This window comes from Aquarana catesbeiana, linkage group LG02, assembly GCF_042186555.1.
Source record: "Aquarana catesbeiana isolate 2022-GZ linkage group LG02, ASM4218655v1, whole genome shotgun sequence".
NCBI lineage: Eukaryota > Metazoa > Chordata > Amphibia > Anura > Ranidae > Aquarana > Aquarana catesbeiana.
The window spans coordinates 545,252,567-545,272,810 of NC_133325.1; the positions used below are offsets into that span (position 1 = coordinate 545,252,567).

At 44.5% G+C, this 20,244-nt stretch overlaps 1 protein-coding gene across 1 annotated transcript in view; it reads left to right on the forward strand.

Annotated features, from left to right (window-relative positions):
• EPS8L3 (EPS8 signaling adaptor L3) overlaps positions 1-19,909 on the forward strand; it is a 302,100-nt gene extending 282,191 nt beyond the window's left edge. Inside the window, exons 17-20 of the mRNA XM_073615885.1 lie at positions 9,287-9,385; positions 9,484-9,572; positions 10,464-10,596; positions 19,647-19,909. Of these exons, the coding sequence (XP_073471986.1) occupies positions 9,287-9,385; positions 9,484-9,572; positions 10,464-10,596; positions 19,647-19,652 (327 nt within the window). The 3' untranslated portion in view covers positions 19,653-19,909. The remainder of the gene's footprint in view (positions 1-9,286; positions 9,386-9,483; positions 9,573-10,463; positions 10,597-19,646) is intronic.
• Positions 19,910-20,244: the final 335 nt, after the last annotated feature.

Consider the following 20,244-nt stretch of genomic DNA (forward strand, 5'->3'; position numbering starts at 1 on the left):
TTGGGACTGATCCCTTAAAGACTGCTGCTGATGCTGAGTGCCAGGCTCCACCTCCATACTGACACAATCCTCCTCCTCCTCCTCCTGTGTGATCGGCGGGCACGCAGGAACGCTGTCTGGATAAAGGGGGCCTTGAGAGCTAAGGAAGTCCTCCTCTTCCTGCCTCTGTTCTGTCTCAAGTGCCCTGTCCATTATTGAACGCAGCGTGTGCTCCAACAGGTGGACAAGGGGGACAGGGTCACTGATGCATGCACTGTCACTGCCCACCATCCTCGTGGCCTCCTCAAATGGTGACAGGACAGTGCATGCATCCCTGATCATGGCCCACCGGCGTGGGGAAAAAAAAGCCAAGCTCCCCTGACCCTGTCCTGGTGCCATACTCACACAGGTACTCATTGATGGCTCTCTGCTGCATGTTCAGCCGCTGCAGCATTGTCAACATTGAGTTCCACCTGGTGGGCATGTCACAAATGAGGCGGGTCTTAGGCAGGTTGCATTCTCTTTGAATATCAGCCAGCCAAGCACTGGCATTATATGACCGGCGGAAATGACCACAGACTTTTCTGGCCTGCCTCAGGAGATCCTGTAAGCCAGGATACCTGCCCAAGAACCGCTGCACCACCAAGTTAAGGACGTGAGCCAAACAGGGCATATGGGTCAAGTGTCCGCTGCAGCATGGCCAACGTTGAGTTCCACCTGGTGGGCATGTCACAGATTAGGCGGTTCTTGGGCAGGTTAAACTCCTTTTGGAGGTCCGCCAGCCGAGCACTGGCATTATATGACCGGCGGAAATGCACACAGACTTTCCTGGCCTGCCTTAGGACATCCTGTAAGCCCGGGTACCTACCCAAGAACCGCTGCACCACCAAGTTAAGGACGTGAGCCAAACAGGGCACATGGGTCATTTGTCCCTGTCGGAGGGCAGAGAGGAGGTTGGTGCCATTGTCGCAAACCACCATTCCTGCCTTAAGTTGGCGTGGTGTCAACCACCTCTGAACCTGCCCCTGCAGAGCTGACAGAACCTCTGCCCCAGTGTGGCTCCTGTCCCCCAAGCACACCAGCTCAAGCACCGCATGGCATCTTTTGGCCTGCGTACTTGCGTAGCCCCTTGAACGGCTACGGAGCACCGCTGGTTCCGAGGACAAAGCACAGGAAGAGGCCATGGAGGAAGAAGAAGAGGAGGGGGTGGAGGAGAGAGGTGTGTCACAATCATTAGTAGTGGCATTTTGGAGGCGTGGTGGTGGAACAACCTCCAACACTACTGCACCTTGTCCTGCATCCTTCCCAGCTGCCAGCAGAGTCACCCAATGCGCCGTGAAACTTAGGTAACGTCCCTGTCCATGCCTGCTGAACCATGAGTCAGCGGTAATATGTACCTTACCGCTGACCGCCCTGTCCAGCGAGGCATGGACATTGCCTTCCACATGCCGGTAGAGAGCCGGAATCGCCTTTCGTGAGAAAAAGTGGCGTTTAGGTACCTGCCACTGAGGAACCGCACATTCCACAAACTCACGGAAGGGGGCAGAGTCTACCAACTGAAAAGGCAGCAGTTGAAGTGCTAGCAATTTTGCCAAGCTAGCATTCAACCGCTGGGCATGTGGATGGCTGGGAGCAAGCTTCTTTCGGCGGTGCAGCAGCTGGGGCAGGGAAATTGCCTGGTACAATCTGACGTCGGTGTACCGAAAGCAGATTGCCCACAAGTACTTGGCTGTGACACACCTAATTCTACACCTTCATTCCTCTCAGTGCAGGTCTCAGAGAGGACTGAAGGTATAGTGGGGTTGGAGAGCTCAGCTGATGAGGAGTAAGGAGAGGTTCTCTTTATTCTTTGGTGTGGGTCTTTTAGATACGCTTGCCAACGAACTGCATGGCAGGTCAACATATGTCTGGTCAAGCATGTGGTACCCAAGCGGGGGATGTTTTGGCCACGCGAGAAAAGCTTGAGACATATGTTGCAAATAGCAGCGGTGCGATCTGATGCACTCGTCTCAAAAAAGGCCCACACCAAAGAACTTTTTGAATAACGTGCAGAGACTGCAGCGCCCTGCACATGCGGAGCTTTGGGGTGTGATGCAGTCAGTGTGCTGCCCTTAGACTGGCCCCTGGAGGGCATCCTGCCTCGTTGGTGATGTGCCGCCTCCTCCTCCTCCTCCTCTCCCCTATCAGGCACCCACGTTGAGTCAGTGACCTCATCATCCCCTCCCTCCTCATCACTGGAGCAAACCTGGCAGTATGCTGCAGCAGGGGGAGCATGACTGCCAGATTGCTGTCCTTCTTGGGCACCCCCTCTGTCCGTGCTCATGTTACTGCCTTTATCTAGCTCAGTATCATCATCAGAGCCTTCCAAACGCTGGGCATCCTCCTGGAGCATGTACCCAACACTGTGGTCAAACAGTTCGAGGGACTCCTCAGGAGGACATGGTGGGGCTAGGGAAGGAGTCACTGATGACATTGAGCCGAGGGAAGAGGCCACTGCTTTGCCAGACAAAGTACCCTGAGCATGGGTGAGAGAGGATGAGGAGGATGAGGACGGCTTGGTCATCCACTCGACCATGTCTTCCGCATGTTGCGGCTCAACACGGCCAGCTGCCGAAAAAAAGGCCAAGCGTGTCCCACAGCCACGTGCTGATGAGGATGCACTGTCTCCACGACCAGCACTAGACACAGAGCCTGCTTGCCCTCTTTTATTGGCTTGTGACTGTCTGCCTCTCCTTGTTGGCCTTCCAGACATACTAATGGCCTGTAGCTGCACTAAGCTGGGATATATATATATATATGTACTGATACTGCAGCTAGCAAAATCAACTGCCTGCCTGTAGTATGAGAACACCACCAACCTTCTACAGGTAGCTTTAGCTGAACACTGTGCAGAGCTCGCAAAAAACTAACTTGTAGCTTATTTAGCTGCCTGCGATAGTGATAGGATCAGGAAAACACCACCAACCTTCTACAGGTAGCTTTAGGTGAACACTGTGCAGAGCTCGCAAAAAAATAACTTGTAGATTTAGCTGAACACTGTGAGGAGGACGCACTACACTAACTTGTAGTTTTAGCTGAACACTGTGAGCAGGACACACTACACTAACTTGTAGCTTTAGCTGAACACTGTGCAGAGGTCTCACTACACTAACTTGTAGTTTTAGCTGAACACTGTGAGCAGGACGCACTACACTAACTTTAGCCTTAGCTGAACACTGTGCAGAGGTCTCACTACACTAACTTGTAGTTTTAGCTGAACACTGTGAGCAGGACGCACTACACTAACTTGTAGCTTTAGCTGAACACTGTGCAGAGGTCTCACTACACTAACTTGTAGTTTTAGCTGAACACTGTGAGCAGGACGCACTACACTAACTTGTAGCTTTAGCTGAACACTGTGCAGAGGTCTCACTACACTAACTTGTAGTTTTAGCTGAACACTGTATATATATATATGCAACACCTGGGATGCATATATATATATATACACAATACACTGTGCAGCTAACTCACTGACTGTCCTGCCTAATCTAGCTAACTCAAATGAAATGACACTGTCTTTCTGTCTATCTCTCAGCACGCCAAAACACACTACACAGGGCCGCCGTGCAGGCGGCCTTATATAGTGTGGGGCGTGTTCTAAACCCCCTGAGCCATAATTGGCCAAAGCCACCCTGGCTTTGGCCAATTACAGCTCTCTCTACCGACGGCGCTGTGATTGGCCAAGCATGCAGGTCATAGTGCATGCTTGGCCAATCATCAGCCAGCAATGCACTGCGATGCCGCAGTGAATTATGGGCAGTGACGCGCCACACGAATTTGGGGCGAACGGCCCATATCGTTCGCAATTCGGCGAACGTTTGAACAGCCGATGTTCGAATCTAACATGGGTTCGACTCGAACACGAAGCTCATCCCTACTTATAAACAACAAATCTCAGAAAGAGGCTCGGTCCTTTAAGTGGTTAATGCATGCAAATATTCTGTTTGATTTGCTTGCAGAAGCTTGGCCCTGCATGCCATTGCTGAGCCTGTCATCTACTAGGACTCCCAGGTCCTTTTCAATCCTAGATTCCCCCAGAGGTTCTCTATCTAGTGAGTAGATTGCATTCATATTTTTGCCACCCAAATACATTATTTTACATTTTTCTACATTAACCACTTCAATACCAGGCACTTAGGCACCTTCCTGCACAGGCTAATTTTCAGCTTATAGCACTGTCACAATTTGAATGACAATTGCGTGGTCATACAGCACTGTACCCAAACAAATTTTTTATCATTTTGTTCCCACAAATAGAGCTTTCTTTTGGTGGTATTTGATCACCTCTGCGTTTTTTATTTTTTGCGCAACAAATAAAAAAAGCCAGAAAATTTAGAAAAAAACAAGTTTTTCTTTGTTTCTGTTAAAAATTTTTGTAAATATTTACTATTTCTTCTTCAATGACGGGCACTGATACGGCGGCACTGATGGGCACCGATGAGGTGGCACCAATGAGGTGGCACTGACAGGCACTGATGATGGGCACTGATAGGTGGCACTGGTATGCGGCACTGATGGGCACTCATAGGTGGCACCGATAGGCACTCATAGGTGGCACTGATGGGCACTTGTAGGTGGCATTGATGGGTACTTATGGGTGGCACTGATGGGTACTTATGGGTGGAACTAATGGGCACTGATAGGTGGGCTCAGATGGGCGCTGACAGGGGGCACTGATGGACACTGATGGTTGGCACCAATGACACTGATTGGTGGCACTGATGACACTAATGGGTGGCATTGCTGGGCATCACTGAAATATAATGGTGCCAATCAGTGCCCATTTGTGGGCACTGATTGGCACAGATTGGGCAAAGACTGGGCACATGTGGATGGCCATGGGGTACATACCTGGCCATCCACATGTTGCCCCCTTCCCTGGTGGTCCTAATGGCATCCTTGGTGGTCCAGTCTGGTCATCTGAGGGGGGCTGTGCTGATAAACAATCAGCGCAGACCCCCCCTGTCAGGAGAGACGCCGATCGGCTCTCCTCTACTCGCATCTGTCAGACGCGAGTGAGGTAAAGCCGATCAACGGCTCTTCCTATTGACATCGTGATCAGCCGTGATTGGACACGGCTGATCACATGGTAAAGAGCCTCCGCCGGAGGCTTTTTACCAAGATCGGTGGAGCAGTGTGTCAGACTGACACACTGCTCCGCCGATCGCCGCGATGCACGTGGCGGCATGTTATCCTGTTGAACGTCATATGACGCCCAGTCAGGATAACGGAACCACCAACCGGCCGTCAATCTGCTATAGGCCAGACGGGAAGTGGTTAAACCTCATTTGCCATGTAGTTGCCCACCCCATTCATTTGTTCAGATCAAAGTTTCCACATCCTGCGGAGAAGTTATTACCCTGCTTAGCTTAGTATCGTCTGCAAATACAGAGATTGAGCTGTTTATCCCATCCCCCTGGTCGTTTATGAACAAATTAAATAGGATTGGTCCCAGGACAGAACCCTGGAGGACCCCATTTTCCACCCTGGACCATTCCGAGTACTCCTCATTTATCACTACCCTCTGAAATCGCCCCTGTAGCCAGTTTTCAATCCATGTACTCACCCTATGGTCCATGCCAACGGACCTTAATTTGTACAGTAAACGTTTATGGGGAACTGTATCAATTACTTTGGCAAAATCCAGATACACCACGTCTACGGGCCTTCCTTTATCTAGATCAGTGGTTCTCAACCGGGGGGTCGGGACCCCCTGGGGGGTCAAATGATGATTTGCCAGGGGTCACCAAATCCTTGGCTGTTCCTGAAGCCCGCACCTCTCTCCCAGCCTTTTTGCGGCCACCCAGCAGGGCTGTCCCTGGAGCCCACGGCCGCCCACTCAGCCTCTTCACAGCCCTCCATTCAGTTCACGGCATGGCTAGGGGCAGAGACTAGAGGTCAGCTGACTGGTGAGGAATGTGAAGTGAGAGGGGCTGGAGGAGACCCTATCTCCTTCTATTTGTCTGAATCTGGCACAAAAAGTTTAACATAGGTGTCACTGCTACGAGACACCACAAAGTTGGAGACACAGTGAAGCCGGTGACACAGTGAGTAACACTAACCTGTGATTATAGCTGCCATTAAAAGTCCCCACTACAGTTCTCAGATCAGCAGATGATCTTGATCAAGAGCACCTAAGTTGGCTGATCAGAAGTCCCCGCCAGCACTGCCACTCATCCCATTTCCCCCACCAAGGAGTAAGAGAAGGAATACAAATAGAGAATACATGGAAGGGAGAGGAAAAGAGGAGGCGGAACAAAGAAAGAGGGAGAGAAAGAATAAGAGAAAGAACAAGAAAGAAGGCTAAAAAGAGAGATGGGGGAAAAAAAACAAAAAATTAGGATAGAGAGAGGTAAAAGGGAAAGAAAGGAGAACAAAGAGAAAGAGTGGTACATCCTAAAATGTACCATGAGGGGTTTTAATACTGTACAAATGGAAGGGACTCAGGGAGCGCTAAATGTCCGTGGGTTAGGGGCGCAAATTACTTGTCTTGCCTTGGGTGCTGATAACCCATGCTATGAAAATAATTTTACGGTTAGGGGTCTCCACAACTTGGGAAATTTTATCAAGGGGTCAAAACACTAGAGAAGTTGAGAACCACTGATCTAGATGGTAGCTCACCTCCTCATAGAAGGTTAATAGATTGGTTTGGCAAGAACGATTCTTCATTAATCCATGCTGTTTACTGCTAATGATACTGTTGCCATTACTAAAATCTTGTATATAGTCCCTTATCATCCCCTCCAAGAGCTTGCATACAATTGATTTTAGGCTAACTGGTCTGTAATTCCCAGGGATTTATCTTGACCCTTTTTTAAATATTGGTGTTACATTGGCTTTTCTCCACTCAGCTGGTACCATTACAGTCAGTAGACTGTTCGTAAAAATTAGGAACGATGGTCTGGCAATTACTTGACTGAGTTCCTTAAGGACCCTCAGATGCAAGCTATCTGGTCCCAGTGACTTATTAATGTTAAGTTTTTCAAGTCTATTTCTAATTCTGTCCTCTGTTAGCCATGAAGGTGCATCCTGTGACGTGTCATGAGGGTAAACATTGTAGTCTGGGTTACTGAAGCCCCCCAATTCCCTCGTGAAGACTGAGGAGAAGAATAAATGCAATGCCTTCGCCATTCATAGTAACCATATTCCCTTCATCATTCTTTATGGGACCAATATGATCTGACCTCCCTTTCTTACTATTTATATACTTCAAGAATTTCTTGGGATCTTTTTTTACTCTCTTCCACTATGTGCCTTTCGTGTTCTATCTTAGCCACCATGATTGCACCCTTACATTTCTTGTAGCATTCTTTGTAAAGTTGGAATGCTGATGATGATCCCTCAGCCTTGTATTTTTTGAAGGCCTTCTCCTTTGCTTTTATATGCATTTTTATGTGCGTTGGAGTTAAGCAACCCAGGACTTTTATTAGCTCTTTTAAATTTATTTCCCATTGGGATGCACTGGCTAATGCCCTTATTTATTATGCTCTTAGAGCCCTTTCACACTGGGGCGGGAGGCGTCGGTGGTAAGCGGCGCTTTACCGTCGGTATGCGGCCGCTAGCGGGGCGGTTTTACCCCTGCTAGCGGCCGAGAAATGGTTAAAAACCACCGCAAAGCGCCTCTGCTAAGGCGCTTTGCCGGTGGTAAAGCCGCGCCATCCCATTGATTTCAATGGGCAGGAGCGGTAAAGGAGCGGTATACACTCCACTCCTTCACCGCTCCGAAGATGCTGCTAGCAGGACTTTTTTTACCGTCCTGCCAGCGCATCGCTCCAGTGTGAAAGCCCTCAGGGCTTTCACACTGGAATGAAAGCAGCGGCACTTTCGGGTCGGTTTGCAGGCACTATTATTAGCGCAATAGCGCCTGCAAACCGCCCCAGTGTGAAAGGACCCTTAAAGCATACCAATTTTTCCTCCGTGTTCTTTGTTCCTAAGATTTTATCCTAATTGTTATCTTCAATCAAGGATCGTAGTTTAGGGAAGTTGTCTCTTTTGAAATTCAGTGTCTTTGTATTCCCCTTATGTTTCCTATTTGTGTGATTTATACTAAAAGGAATTGGCCTGTTATCACTGTTTCCTAAATTGATCCGTATTTCCACATCTGTGATCAGGTCTGTATGGTTGGTAATCAGTAGGTCTAGTAATGCTTTGTTTCTAGTTGGTGCATTTCTCATCTGACCCATGAAATTGTCCTGCAAGACATTTAGGAACTGGCGAGCCTTAGATGAATGCGTGGTTCCTTCCACCCAGTCTATGTCTGGATAATTAAAATCCCCCATTATAATGACACTTCCCATTCTTGCCGCTAATCCAAATTTTGATAGGAGGTCTGCCTCTGCCTCCCCCCTCTGGGGCCTACAGCATACTCCCAGTATTACGTTCCCCTTAGTTTCCTTCCTTTGTAGCTCCACCCATAAGGATTCCACCTCCTCCTTTGCTCCCTAAGTGATGTCATCTCTCACATTCACTTGTACATCATTTTTGATATACAGGCCTAACCCTCCACCCTTTTTTACCCTTTTTTTTATAATTTTTTAATTATTTATCCATGGGCTAAGTGATTGGTTGTGACTGTAGGGTATTTTGTGGTTGATTTAGATTTATTACTTTGCACATTTCCTTTAACCCGAGTTTTACACTGTGGTGTCAGCCACCCTCCCAATGGAAGGCAGGTTAAGATTGTACCCATGAGTGTGTATATATAAGAGGAGGTAAGTCTCTGTTTGGCATAGCTCTGAAAAAGGGGGTGTGACCTCCGAAATGAGTCAGCCTGCCAACCGAGTGATGCATGGGATTAAGTGTTGCTCCATTACCACTGGTCTGTGTTTGGTCTGATACACTGCCTGTTTATCACTTTTGTGAGTAGCCAATTGGTATTTGTATTTTAGTTCAATAAAAGCTTATGGTAATGCGCTAGGCATTTGCACTCTCCTGTTTGTTCTTTATAAATAAATCAAATATATACAGTCACGAAGCAAAGAATCATAGGACCGGAGCCACAGGAGTAACTAGGAATAAAATGAAACAAGAAATGGTGGCAAATAAAGATGTAAAAAGTACAGTAATCAACAGCATCCAGTAAAAAATCAACCTTATCTGACCTCACTACAAAAACTATAACCTGTTTCTCAAAAGTTTCTTCACTTTGCAATGCTTTGCTGAATATGCCAGGATAGATCACTGTCTTATAGCATGGATGTTTCCTTTGCTTAGAAGAATGTAACCCACTTTTGTATTGTTATTTTATTGTTTATTTGTATTGCAGGTTCTAGATCAGAGCAGACAGTGGTGGCTGGTTGAGAATTCCCAGGGGCACAGGGGTTTCATCCCAAGCAACATACTAGAGAGCACAGATAATGGACAGGTATATAGATGACTAAATGTGTTTTGCTGTATATGACTCAACAAATGAATTTGGTAGTTTGCTACAGAAAACTATATCTATGTTTTGTTGCACTACAGTTTCCGGAACAATCTGTGACATCGTTAAAACCAAGTTCAGCCCCAGAAGAAGTGTCAGCATGGTTAAAAAATAGGGGATTCTCAAGGATGTAAGTATTGGTATTTACTAACCAGACTTGGCCCAACACATTAATAGTCATAAAAGAAAGATGCTAGGACAAAAGAAAGGTAGCTATCTTAGCTGACTTATTTTTGAAGGGACATACTAAAGTACTGTTATTCTTTTCTGTCCCCTCACATTTGTGAGTATTTAATAGAATGGGTAATCGGCCAAATGATTAGGCAGGGAGTACCTGTAACTTGTAGTTTACCAAACAGGTGAAAAATTTGAATCAATACTGCAAACAGGTTTGGGATGGCAAAAAACATGCATATTCAGCAGAATAATGAAAGCTACACAAACACATGAAAACTGCACAAACATGGACTCTTCACAGCATTGTCTCTTTGACCCATTCAGGGTAAAATGACTGAATAGCATAGTCTGTAAAACCCTCTAACAACAGAGAATCACTACTTCAGTAACACAATACACAACACAGCTACTTTTGAATATACTTATAGATAGTGTCTCTCACAGTAAAGTCTAGAGGGTGCTGAGGGAGGGAAGCTGGGGAACTTTTCCTCTCTGGGAGTGTCCAGGAACCCAGGGAGTTATTGGAAAAGAAGGTAAAGGGGTTGCAGCTTGCAAATGAGCATTGTGTGCGCACCTCTACAAGTAACTGACCTGGAATAAACATTTGTTTAATGTCAGGATGCTCAATATGCACATGCTTTTTCTGGATTAATAACTCATTAACCAGTGAAGCAGGGATAAGTGTAAAATGAGTAGAACAAGCACGTTTAAAATCAAGTTAGCAAATTCCATTAATGTTAAGACATTTTGTAAAAATAAATGTTCAACTTTTCCTAAAATGCTATCACAAGGACATCCTTTTACATCCTCCTTTAAAATAATCTTCATGTTTCCTATTTTATAGCACTGTCAAGTCCTTAGGAATTCTGAATGGTAGTCAGTTGTTGGAACTGTCCCGTGAGGACCTAAAGAGAGTTTGTCCTGAAGAAGGTGGCCGTGTATTTTCTCAGCTCAATGAAGTTCGATCATCTCTAGGAGTAAGCTGTTCATTAAATATTTGTGCACTAGAAATACATTGTACATATGCTTTACATCAAGATTCTATTTTTAATATTGGCAGTAAGACATACTCCTAAGGATTGTTTTACAAGATGGCAATGGCATGTTATAGAATTGGCTTCTTTTTACATTTGTTCTTTATCTAGTCTACTATTTAAAATACAGAGGGCTGTATGCACACAGTGGTCAATGATACACATGTTCTAAGCTATCCTTTCAGCCAGCAAGAGCAATTAAGAAGATTAATTAGTTCAATCAGCCTGGTATTTTCAGCCACATGGCCTGGGATCCCTCTTAATTTTCTTCTCCAGTCCATCACCATGTCACATTCTACTGGCCGCAGATATAAGTCTAAAACCAAGCCGATAGAAGGAGCATTGGCACATGTTTAATTAAAGATGGTGGCTGCAAGCAGTGAGGCAGAAGCTCATTGAGAACAGCCAGAGTCCGACAGCACTCACAAGGAAAAACCTACAGACAACACCAGCCGTGAAAAAGACTTACTGCCTAAATCTGATACACTCCAGAAAGTGCCACAAACAACATCCAAATAAATCACAGAAGCTTTTGAAGGAGATCAGGGAACTGGGACATTGGATAGCATAGACCGCATGACAATGGACATAAAGGGCTACAAGAGTGATGTGGGGGCCTTCAGAAAGGAGAACTCATTATTCCATTCTAAGATTAAAGGCACAGAAAACAGGTCCCGCAGGGCCAATCTCCAAATTTAGAGATTGTGAGTCTTTGCTTTCCACTTGGAGACCCAGTAATTTATTCTATTTTGGATGCATAGCAGCTTCAGAGCATGCCAAATACAGTAATGGACCTATTTTTCACCTCCATTTCTCTATTCCAGGAGTTAGCCCCAGTAATCCCAGCTGAACGCTTAGAGGTAAAAAGGGTTCATTGGGCCCTAACAGGAAAAACAACATCTGGAACCCCCAGGTATTATCATTCAAAAGAAACACTATTGCAAGCAGCGCACAAGAAATCAATACTTGTCTTTCAAGTATTTTCATATATCCTGACATCGCACTCAGTGTGATTGTGAAGATGAGAGTCACAAAGCCTGAAAACTTTAAAACACCACCATCTCCCTACAGATTGGAGTTACCTTTTTGCCTGCTGTTTACCTTCAAGGGCCCCCACCAGTTTTCAGATTTGCATAGGAGCTCCAAACCTACTCCACTACACTAATGGCTCAGCCAAGAGCATGCTGCGCCGACCAAGAGTGCACCAACATGAGTCTGAGCCCATGCTCATTTCTCACTACCTTTAATAGGCTGACTACCTGATGACACAATCCTCTGTTTACCACCTATCTCATCCTCTTCAGTCAACTTTTTCCATCAATGTCATCACCAGTTGACTTTTCCACACTTTTTAACACCTGCATATAAAACATGCCCAGGGCAGTTTTTCATTTTTGATGGAATTGCTGCTGTCCTGTTTGCACATTAGATTGTTACCTTACACACATAATATTGCCTTCTTCCCTAGGTCCCCTAAACCAATATCAATCCCTACAATCCAACTTTAATCATCCAGCTACCATTGGAGACACACACTGGATAGATGGCAAACCACCGGACACTTGCATTCTCTCCCAGCCCTAGTGGCCTCAGTATTCTTGAGACGCACCTTACTATATATCTCCCCCCCACCCCCATGTAATATTCCAGATTTTTTCCACTCCATTCCAAATAAGGTATATCTGCTGCCTCCCCCTCTGACTATAGAACTCCTAGCTTATATGACCAGAAACAATCTTGGCATCCACAGCATAGAACTCACAGACATACAATATAAATTGAGCCTTTTTGTGTATGATGCATTACATCTCATTACACTTCAAACACTCCATAATTTTGATAAACTTTTAGGGCAATAAATCAATAGTAGCACTTTCAAAACTCTGAACATCTCATTACCACGTCCCACTATAGACCTCTTGAAACAATCATTTGATTTTCACTGTGAATCCTGTAAATTCCCATATTTGGGAGTCTTACCCCTTGGAGACCTATTAATTTGTCCTGGTTTGGATGCATAGCAGCTGTCAAAACAACACTTTTTCTAAAATTGCTTTATCCCTTTAAGATATTCCTGGACAATGTCCTTTCTTATGTCCTCAGAATCATATATTAGCTAACCCCCTATATTAAGAGGGGATAGAGCATAGAGGGGCTATGCTCTATCCCCTCTTAATATAGGCAAAACATCATCAACCACTTTACAGCCCATTCCCCTAAACCCAAGGTTAATTTTAAATACACAAGGGCCCTTATATCCCCTCACTTACAATCTATTCTTTACAATCTATACTTTAGGCTTGGAGAGCCCACAAAGTTTTAAGGACTGGCTCTCACTGAGCCTCTCTCGCTTACACCAGCTGTGAACTGGATCCACAATTAAAAGCTTTGCCATCCATGAGCAATTCACACTCTCTACTGTTAGCTCTTCCGCTACTTACAGGTAAAATGTAGTTTGAATGATTATTATCTCTTCACATTCCATCTCATTTACTTCTTCCTTATCCACATGTCTGAATGATCTGCACTTAAAAGGTATGGTATTATTCTTGGACTCTCTTTTAAATCTGTGACCCTCCATGCTACCAACATACACCTTGAAATGGGAAGAGGAACTGGGGACATCTCTGGAAGTGGAAGACTTGTCCCAAGTGTCAAGGTGGCAACTATCCCAATGTGGACTCTCCAGCTAAAGTGGATGGGATAGCCAATGAAAGGATACTTTCTTTCATATGCCTACCGGCATACCTGAAAAGTGTAGGCCAACAGCAAGTTTTCAGTAGTGCAAAGCACCACAGGAAAAGTTAAACTTGGGAGCTCAATCTGTAGAGGAAAAGCCACACTAGATCACACTGGAAAAGGTAAGACCTGCCAAATGGAGTGGGATCACCTTGAAACAGATAATGACTTGCTACAGTACACAAGAGAAAGTGATGCAGGATTCCCAGGACGCAGAGTCTTATGCCGCGTACACACGATCGGACTTTACGGCATACTTAGTCCGGCGTACCGGATTTCGTTGGACAATTCAATCGTGTATGGGCTCCAGCGGACTTTGTTTTATCAAAAGTTTGATGGACTTAGATTTGAAACATGTTTCAAATCTATCCGGCGGACTTCAGTCCGGTCGAAAAGTCCGCTCGTCTGTATGCTAGTCCGACGGACAAAAACCGAGGCTAGGGCAGCTATTGGCTACTGGCTATGAACTTCCTTGTTTTAGTCCAGTCGTACGTCATCACGTACGAATCCGTCGGACTTTGGTTGATCGTGTGTAGGCAAGTCCGTTCTTTCGAAAAGTCCGCCGGGCAAAGTATGCCGTAAAGTCTGGTCGTGTGTACGCGGCATAAGAACCAGTTGGTATTCACCAGGGACACCCTCACAGGGGCTGTGTGCTGACCCCAGGTCCCAACCCCTGAGTTCATCCTGCTCTAAGCACCACAAACTATGAGTTGAAAGACACCAGAAAGTAGGTCTGGAGCAGATAAGAGAACTGTGGGCAACAGTGAAACGGTATAGGTAATGGAAACATAGAGCAGATGGCATAAAAAAGACTAGGTGGTCCATCAAGTTTGCCTCATTTATATACATGTATATATATATTTATTTTTTTAATTCATGTCCTTAATGTATTTCAAGGTTCAAATCTTGTATCCTGTTTTCCTTCTTTCCTCCAAACTGTACATTCTAAGTTCCTGAAGTCTCTCCTGTTATGTTTTATCCCTCAGACATTACATCATTTTTGTTGCCCCTCTCTGGAATCATTCTATCTTACCTACACCTTCTTGTAAGTGAGGTTACTGGATTATAGTCCAGGGGCCAGGACTGGCAGAAAGCAGACACAGATAACCAGAAACATGCCAAATGAAAGGGCAGGTAGTGGACTCAAATAAACAGGAACCAGCTAGAGGTCAAGGCAGGTAGTGGACTTGGATAATCAAGGACAAGCCAGAGGTCAGGACAGGCAGCAGACATAGATAATCAGGAACAAGCTAGATGTCAGGACAGGCAGCAGACACAGATAACCAGGAACAAGCCAAGGGTCGAGACAGGAAACAGACTCAAATAAACAGGAACACGCCAGAAGTGAAAATGATAAGTTGGTTTCCAAGTGGTACTTAGTGCCAGCACATATAGCAAAAATCACTCTGAACTAATCACCAGTGGGCTTTAAGTGGTGCAATACAGTTGGATTCTTCCGTCAAATGAGGTGGACTCGCCTGGTGGTAATGAACCTATGGTGAAACACTTACCGAATACTGAATACCATCTTACAACATCCTCTTGTCAAAGATCCAACTGAAGCTCTGCTATTTAAAAAACACAGAAAGGCAAACACATTCCACATTCTAGTTAATGATCTATATCCTCATAGAAAACAAACAGACCATAGCAAAGACAAGGAAGTCCACTGATCTTCAGGAGGTCAAACCAGGAGTATACTGGATGATTGTCATAAAAAGTTGACCACTATATGGAACAATAGAATAGTTTCCTTTAAAACAAAACATGGTCTTCGTGGATCAAGCACTACTTACCTCCAACCTTTGAGTGGTACCTAATGGCTCTTTGACTTTGACCATATAGGTGCACATGGTTGCCCTCTAGGCCTGGCATGTTCCACAGCCATGGACCCCTTGAACCCTGCATCTTCCTTTTCTCTCCTGTGTTTACCTCTTATTTCTTTTCTCTTGCACCCAACAATGTGAAGACCCAGATAGAACACCCTGTTTATAGAAAGAAATATACATCTCTCAATGTTGTGTTATATATGTAAATGATTTGACTGTACTTCTACTATTGATAGAAAAGCAGTGTTTTCAGAAGATAATGACTTTATGGTCTTTATAGCTGTATTGCCCCTATTAGGAACATGAGTTCCCATTTAGGCAAATACCCAAGTCCTTTTTCGTGAGGCTCTTTGAGCCTATTTCCAAGGTTTTTGGCAAATCACGCCAAAACTATGGAATGTATTGCTTGCTACTTTGCAGTGACCCCTGCCTATAAGGCCAGAGTTCTTTCTGCTTGGCTTTTCACTATCCATCGCAATAGTTGGGCAATTGAAGTTGAAACTGAAATGCCAATTCATAGTTAGTCAAGATGAAAAAAAAAAAAAGATCAAGTTACACCAAAAATAAATTAATAAATAAAAAATAAAAATAAGTGCACACCGTGCAAAAGACAAAGAAGTTTATCTGAAAACACATAAGAGAAGGTATCCCTCCCAGTAAACATATACATAAAAAAGTGTTGCGCTACAACCAAGCAAATCAAAAGTATCAGTGAAATGTGACAAAATTGATTTATTAAATATATAATAAATAAAAACTATAAATAGTAATTGAGTCCACAAAGAATCCAATAATAAGGTCCAATTGGACTGTGATAAAGTGCTCCTCAATTTCTACAATGGGTCTATTTAGTCAACAATAACTTAGTCATTACTTGAGTCCTAACTGCCAGCTCCAATTGGCTCACTTAACACTGGAGACATTTCCTGGGCTGTCACAGTGATCACCCATCCTACGGGCTCCCCATTGGAAACAGTGCTGGGGGCTCCTGAGTGAGCATGCTCCCTTTGTGCCACATACTGTATATGCTTATGGTCAGTTTGGGGGTCAAACCAGAAAAAAAATCTATGTAATCTGCAGACAAAAAATAAATAAGATGTGTTTTGTTTCTATGTTTACCAGTGTTGGTTTAAAAAAAAGTTTTACTGTAAATAAAATACATACATTTAATTTTATAATCAGTTTAATTTAAGACACTCAAATGATATTTTTGGTACAAGACATGGCAAAGTTTTTGCACATTTTTTTTATGTTACACTAAATAAAATTGCAAACAAAATGAATGAAAATTTTAAAAAATTATATAAACATAATAAAGGGTTAATAAGGAGAGGAGCTGAACATATGAGATATGTCCTAGAAACGCCCTTGCTGTTTTTTTTAGCAACCTTAAACTTTCCCTCATTTCAGCTATAAAACTGGTTCCAATGCATTTAGTCAAAACAGCGAATGTTGCAGATTATTGGTTTCTACATGGTGCTACTTATATTGCAGCCCGTTTAGGCTCGATTCACACTGGGGCGGCTTCAAAGTTGCCCGGCTCTGAAGCCGCCCTGTACAGCGCAACTTCAGCGCAGCTTGCAAACAACTTCTGTAGTCAATGCAAGCCACTCCGATATCGCTCCAAAGCAGTGCAGCTACCTTTTTCTAAGTCGGAGCAACCCGAGTCGCTCTGATTAGAACAGTTCCATTGCACTAAATGGAGCATGACTTGTCAGAGGCTGGTAAATAGGAGTACAGGCTGGAACAAATAATAGCAAGTCCAGAACAAGGCTGAGGGTCAAACACCAGGATCAGTAGTTTAAGCTGCAGGCTGTAGGATGGTGTCTAGAAGACACGGGTAAGTCCAGGTACAGGCAGTTGGTCAGGCAAGGAGACAGGAGACAGTCCAAGTAACATGCAGAGGATCAAACACAGGAGACAGGTGGAAATCCGATTAAACAAGCCGAGGTCAGGTCCAGAAGAAGAGTAGAGGAGTCAAATAGCAATCCGGGTCACAACAGGTAATCAGGCACAGGTGCAGGAGATAGGATCAAGTTACACAGGAAGCTGAGACAAACCAGCAATTTGTCTGATCATCTGAGTGCCTTTTATAGGCCGCCCAAAGGGTCACGCTGGGTGTGCGCTAGTGCGCATGTGCGAGCGTCGTAGCGTCGGACCGCGAATGCGAGTGCACCAGAACGTCGTTCCGCCGCACATGCACGCAAGGACACGGCCGGAATGATAGGAAGGAATGTTTCTCTGACAATACTTTTCTCCACTGCTGACCATTGCAGGTATCTACATTTGGTTAGATGTTTCAATAACAATGCAATTTTTTTTTTCAAATAAGCATCAGTGTTCATCATATTCAAAAGGCCTTTCTTCACAAAATTATTGTGCCTAAGAATAGATTCACACTAATTATGCTGCATTTTTCAGTGCATTTTGTAGTGTGACTGCACACTTTTGGCACATTTTTGACATGTTTTTCATGCTTTATACACTTTTTTGTAGGAGAAATAGACTGGATTTTATACACAAAAGAAAACACGCAAAACACGCACATACCTGTAGATGCATTTTACATGCATTTTTGGTGCATTCCCACTGAAGTCTATAGGGCAAAAATTGCTCTGCACTGCACCAAAAAAAGCACCTGCACCTTTTCAAAAAATGCAGTGCAGTGCAGCTCAACAACAAAGGCAGAAGAAAATGCACTAGTGTGAATGGGGGCTTAGCTGCTCCTGTGGGTAAGACCTGATATGTGTCAGGTACATATTGTTTAAAAGAAAATTATATGTTTGTATATACACTATATTGTCAAAAGTATTGGGACACCTTCCTTTACACGCACATGAACTTTAATGACATCCCAGTCATAGTCCGTAGGGTTCAGTATTCAGTTGGCCCACCCTTTGCAGCTATAACAGCTTCAACTCATCTGGGAAGGCTGTCCACAAGGTTTAGGAATGTGTCTATGGGAAGGTTTGACCATTCTTTCAGAAGCACATTTGTGAGGTCAGGCACTAATGTTGGACGAGAAGGCCTGGCTCACAGTCTCCGCTCTAATTCACGCCAAAGGTGTTCTATCAGGTTGAGGTTAGGACTATGTGCAGGTCAGTAAAGTTCCTCCACCCCAAATTTGCTCATCCACACAATATTGCCAAAAATATTGGACCACCCTTCTAAATCATTTGGTGGAGGGGGGGTTATGGTGTGGGGTTGTTTTTCAGGGGTTGGGCTTGGCCTCTTAGAACCAGTAAAGGGAACTCTTAAGGTGTCAGCATACCAAGACATGTTGGACAATTTCAAGCCTCCAACTTTGTGGGAACAGTTTAGCCCCTTCCTATTCCAACATGACTGCGCACCAGTGCACAAAGCAAGGTCCATAAAGACATGGATGAGTGAGTTTGGGGTGGAGGAACTTGACTGGCCTGCACAGAGTCCAGACCTCAACCCAATAGAACACCTCTGGGATAAATTAGAGCAGAGACTGCAAGCCAGGCCTTGTTGTCCACATCAGTGTTTAACCTCACAAATGCGCTTCTGGCAGGGCTGGACTGGGACAAAAATTTGGCCCTGGACTTCCTCATGACTGGCCCACTTTGTCCCCAACAGCGTCCCCCTTACATCAGAGTGTCCCCAACAGCGTCCCCCTTACATCAGAGTGTCCCCAACAGCGTCCCCCTTACATCAGAGTGTCCCCAACAGCGTCCCCCTTACATCAGAGTGTCCCAATCAGCAGCCCACTTCACCTCACAGTCCCCACCAGCAACCCACTTCACATCAGAGTCCCTACCAGCAGCCCACTTCACATCAAAGTCCCCACCAGCAGCCCACTTCACATCAGTGTGTCCCCATCAGAAGCCCTTCACATCAGAGAGCCCCCATCAGCATTCCCCTTCACATCAGAGTATCCTCCCCCTCCCACATGTATTCACAGTTTTAAGGCAGCTTCTCGTTCCTCTCTCCAGTCATGTGATAACAATTGGTCTATCTCCCCCTGCAGGCTGTAGGGAGCATAATGCCTAATGCTCTCTCCAGCATATGACGGAAGCTGCTCCCCCTGACAGGAGTGAAATTGCGATCACTCAGTGTCAGAGAGAAGTGGCTCCAGGACCGCACCTGACTGGCCCACTGAGCCATCGGCCCACCGGGAATCTCCAGGTAGTCCCGATGGCCAGTACATGCCTGGCTTCTGGAAGAATGGTCAAACATTCCCATAGAAACACTCCTAAACCTTATGGACAGCCTTCCCAGAAGAGTAGAAGCTGTTATAGCTGCAAAGGGTGGGCCAACTCAATATTGAACCCTACGGACTAAGACTGGGATGCCAATAAAGTTCACATACGTGTAAAGGCAGGTGTCCCAATACTTTTCAAATATATCTTGTATATACGTATACAATCAGTCATTAACCTCTTTCTCTTTTGATTTTTTCAGATATAAGTACTACATCCAGGAATTTAGGACCTGATATTTCTATTGGAAGATACTTTTAAGACCTAAAACAATATATTCATCCTCCTAATTAATGCTTAAATTGTGTTGATGTGCTGTTGTTTATCAATATTTCTAACTCTGTTTACTGAACTCAAACAGTTGCACATAAGTATAGAAATACGTGAATAGAAACCACAAAAATCAGTATGTGGAATCACCTGGATACAAAAATGCAGCATAAAGAAATAAAAAAAAAATAGAAACGGTGACAGTTTTTTTTTGAGTCTTTATTACATGTGAAAATCTAAGTATACCCTATGAGGGTTGTTGACCTAATTAACATATTTGAACATTAGATCTTAAGTGCCTAGAGATAAAGGTAATATCATTGACATGGTCTATTCATTTCCATGATCACTTACAAAATTGCAATTTCTCATTTTGTAAGTAGCCACACCATTACAAGTAACTCTGCTTTAGACCCATGAAATTAGAATTCTGTATTCTAAATCAGGTGCTGGTGTTCGAATTGCAATTGAAATGTGTGATGGCAAGAGCCCTCATTCACACCGGGCCGATTGCAATCCTAGTGATCAAA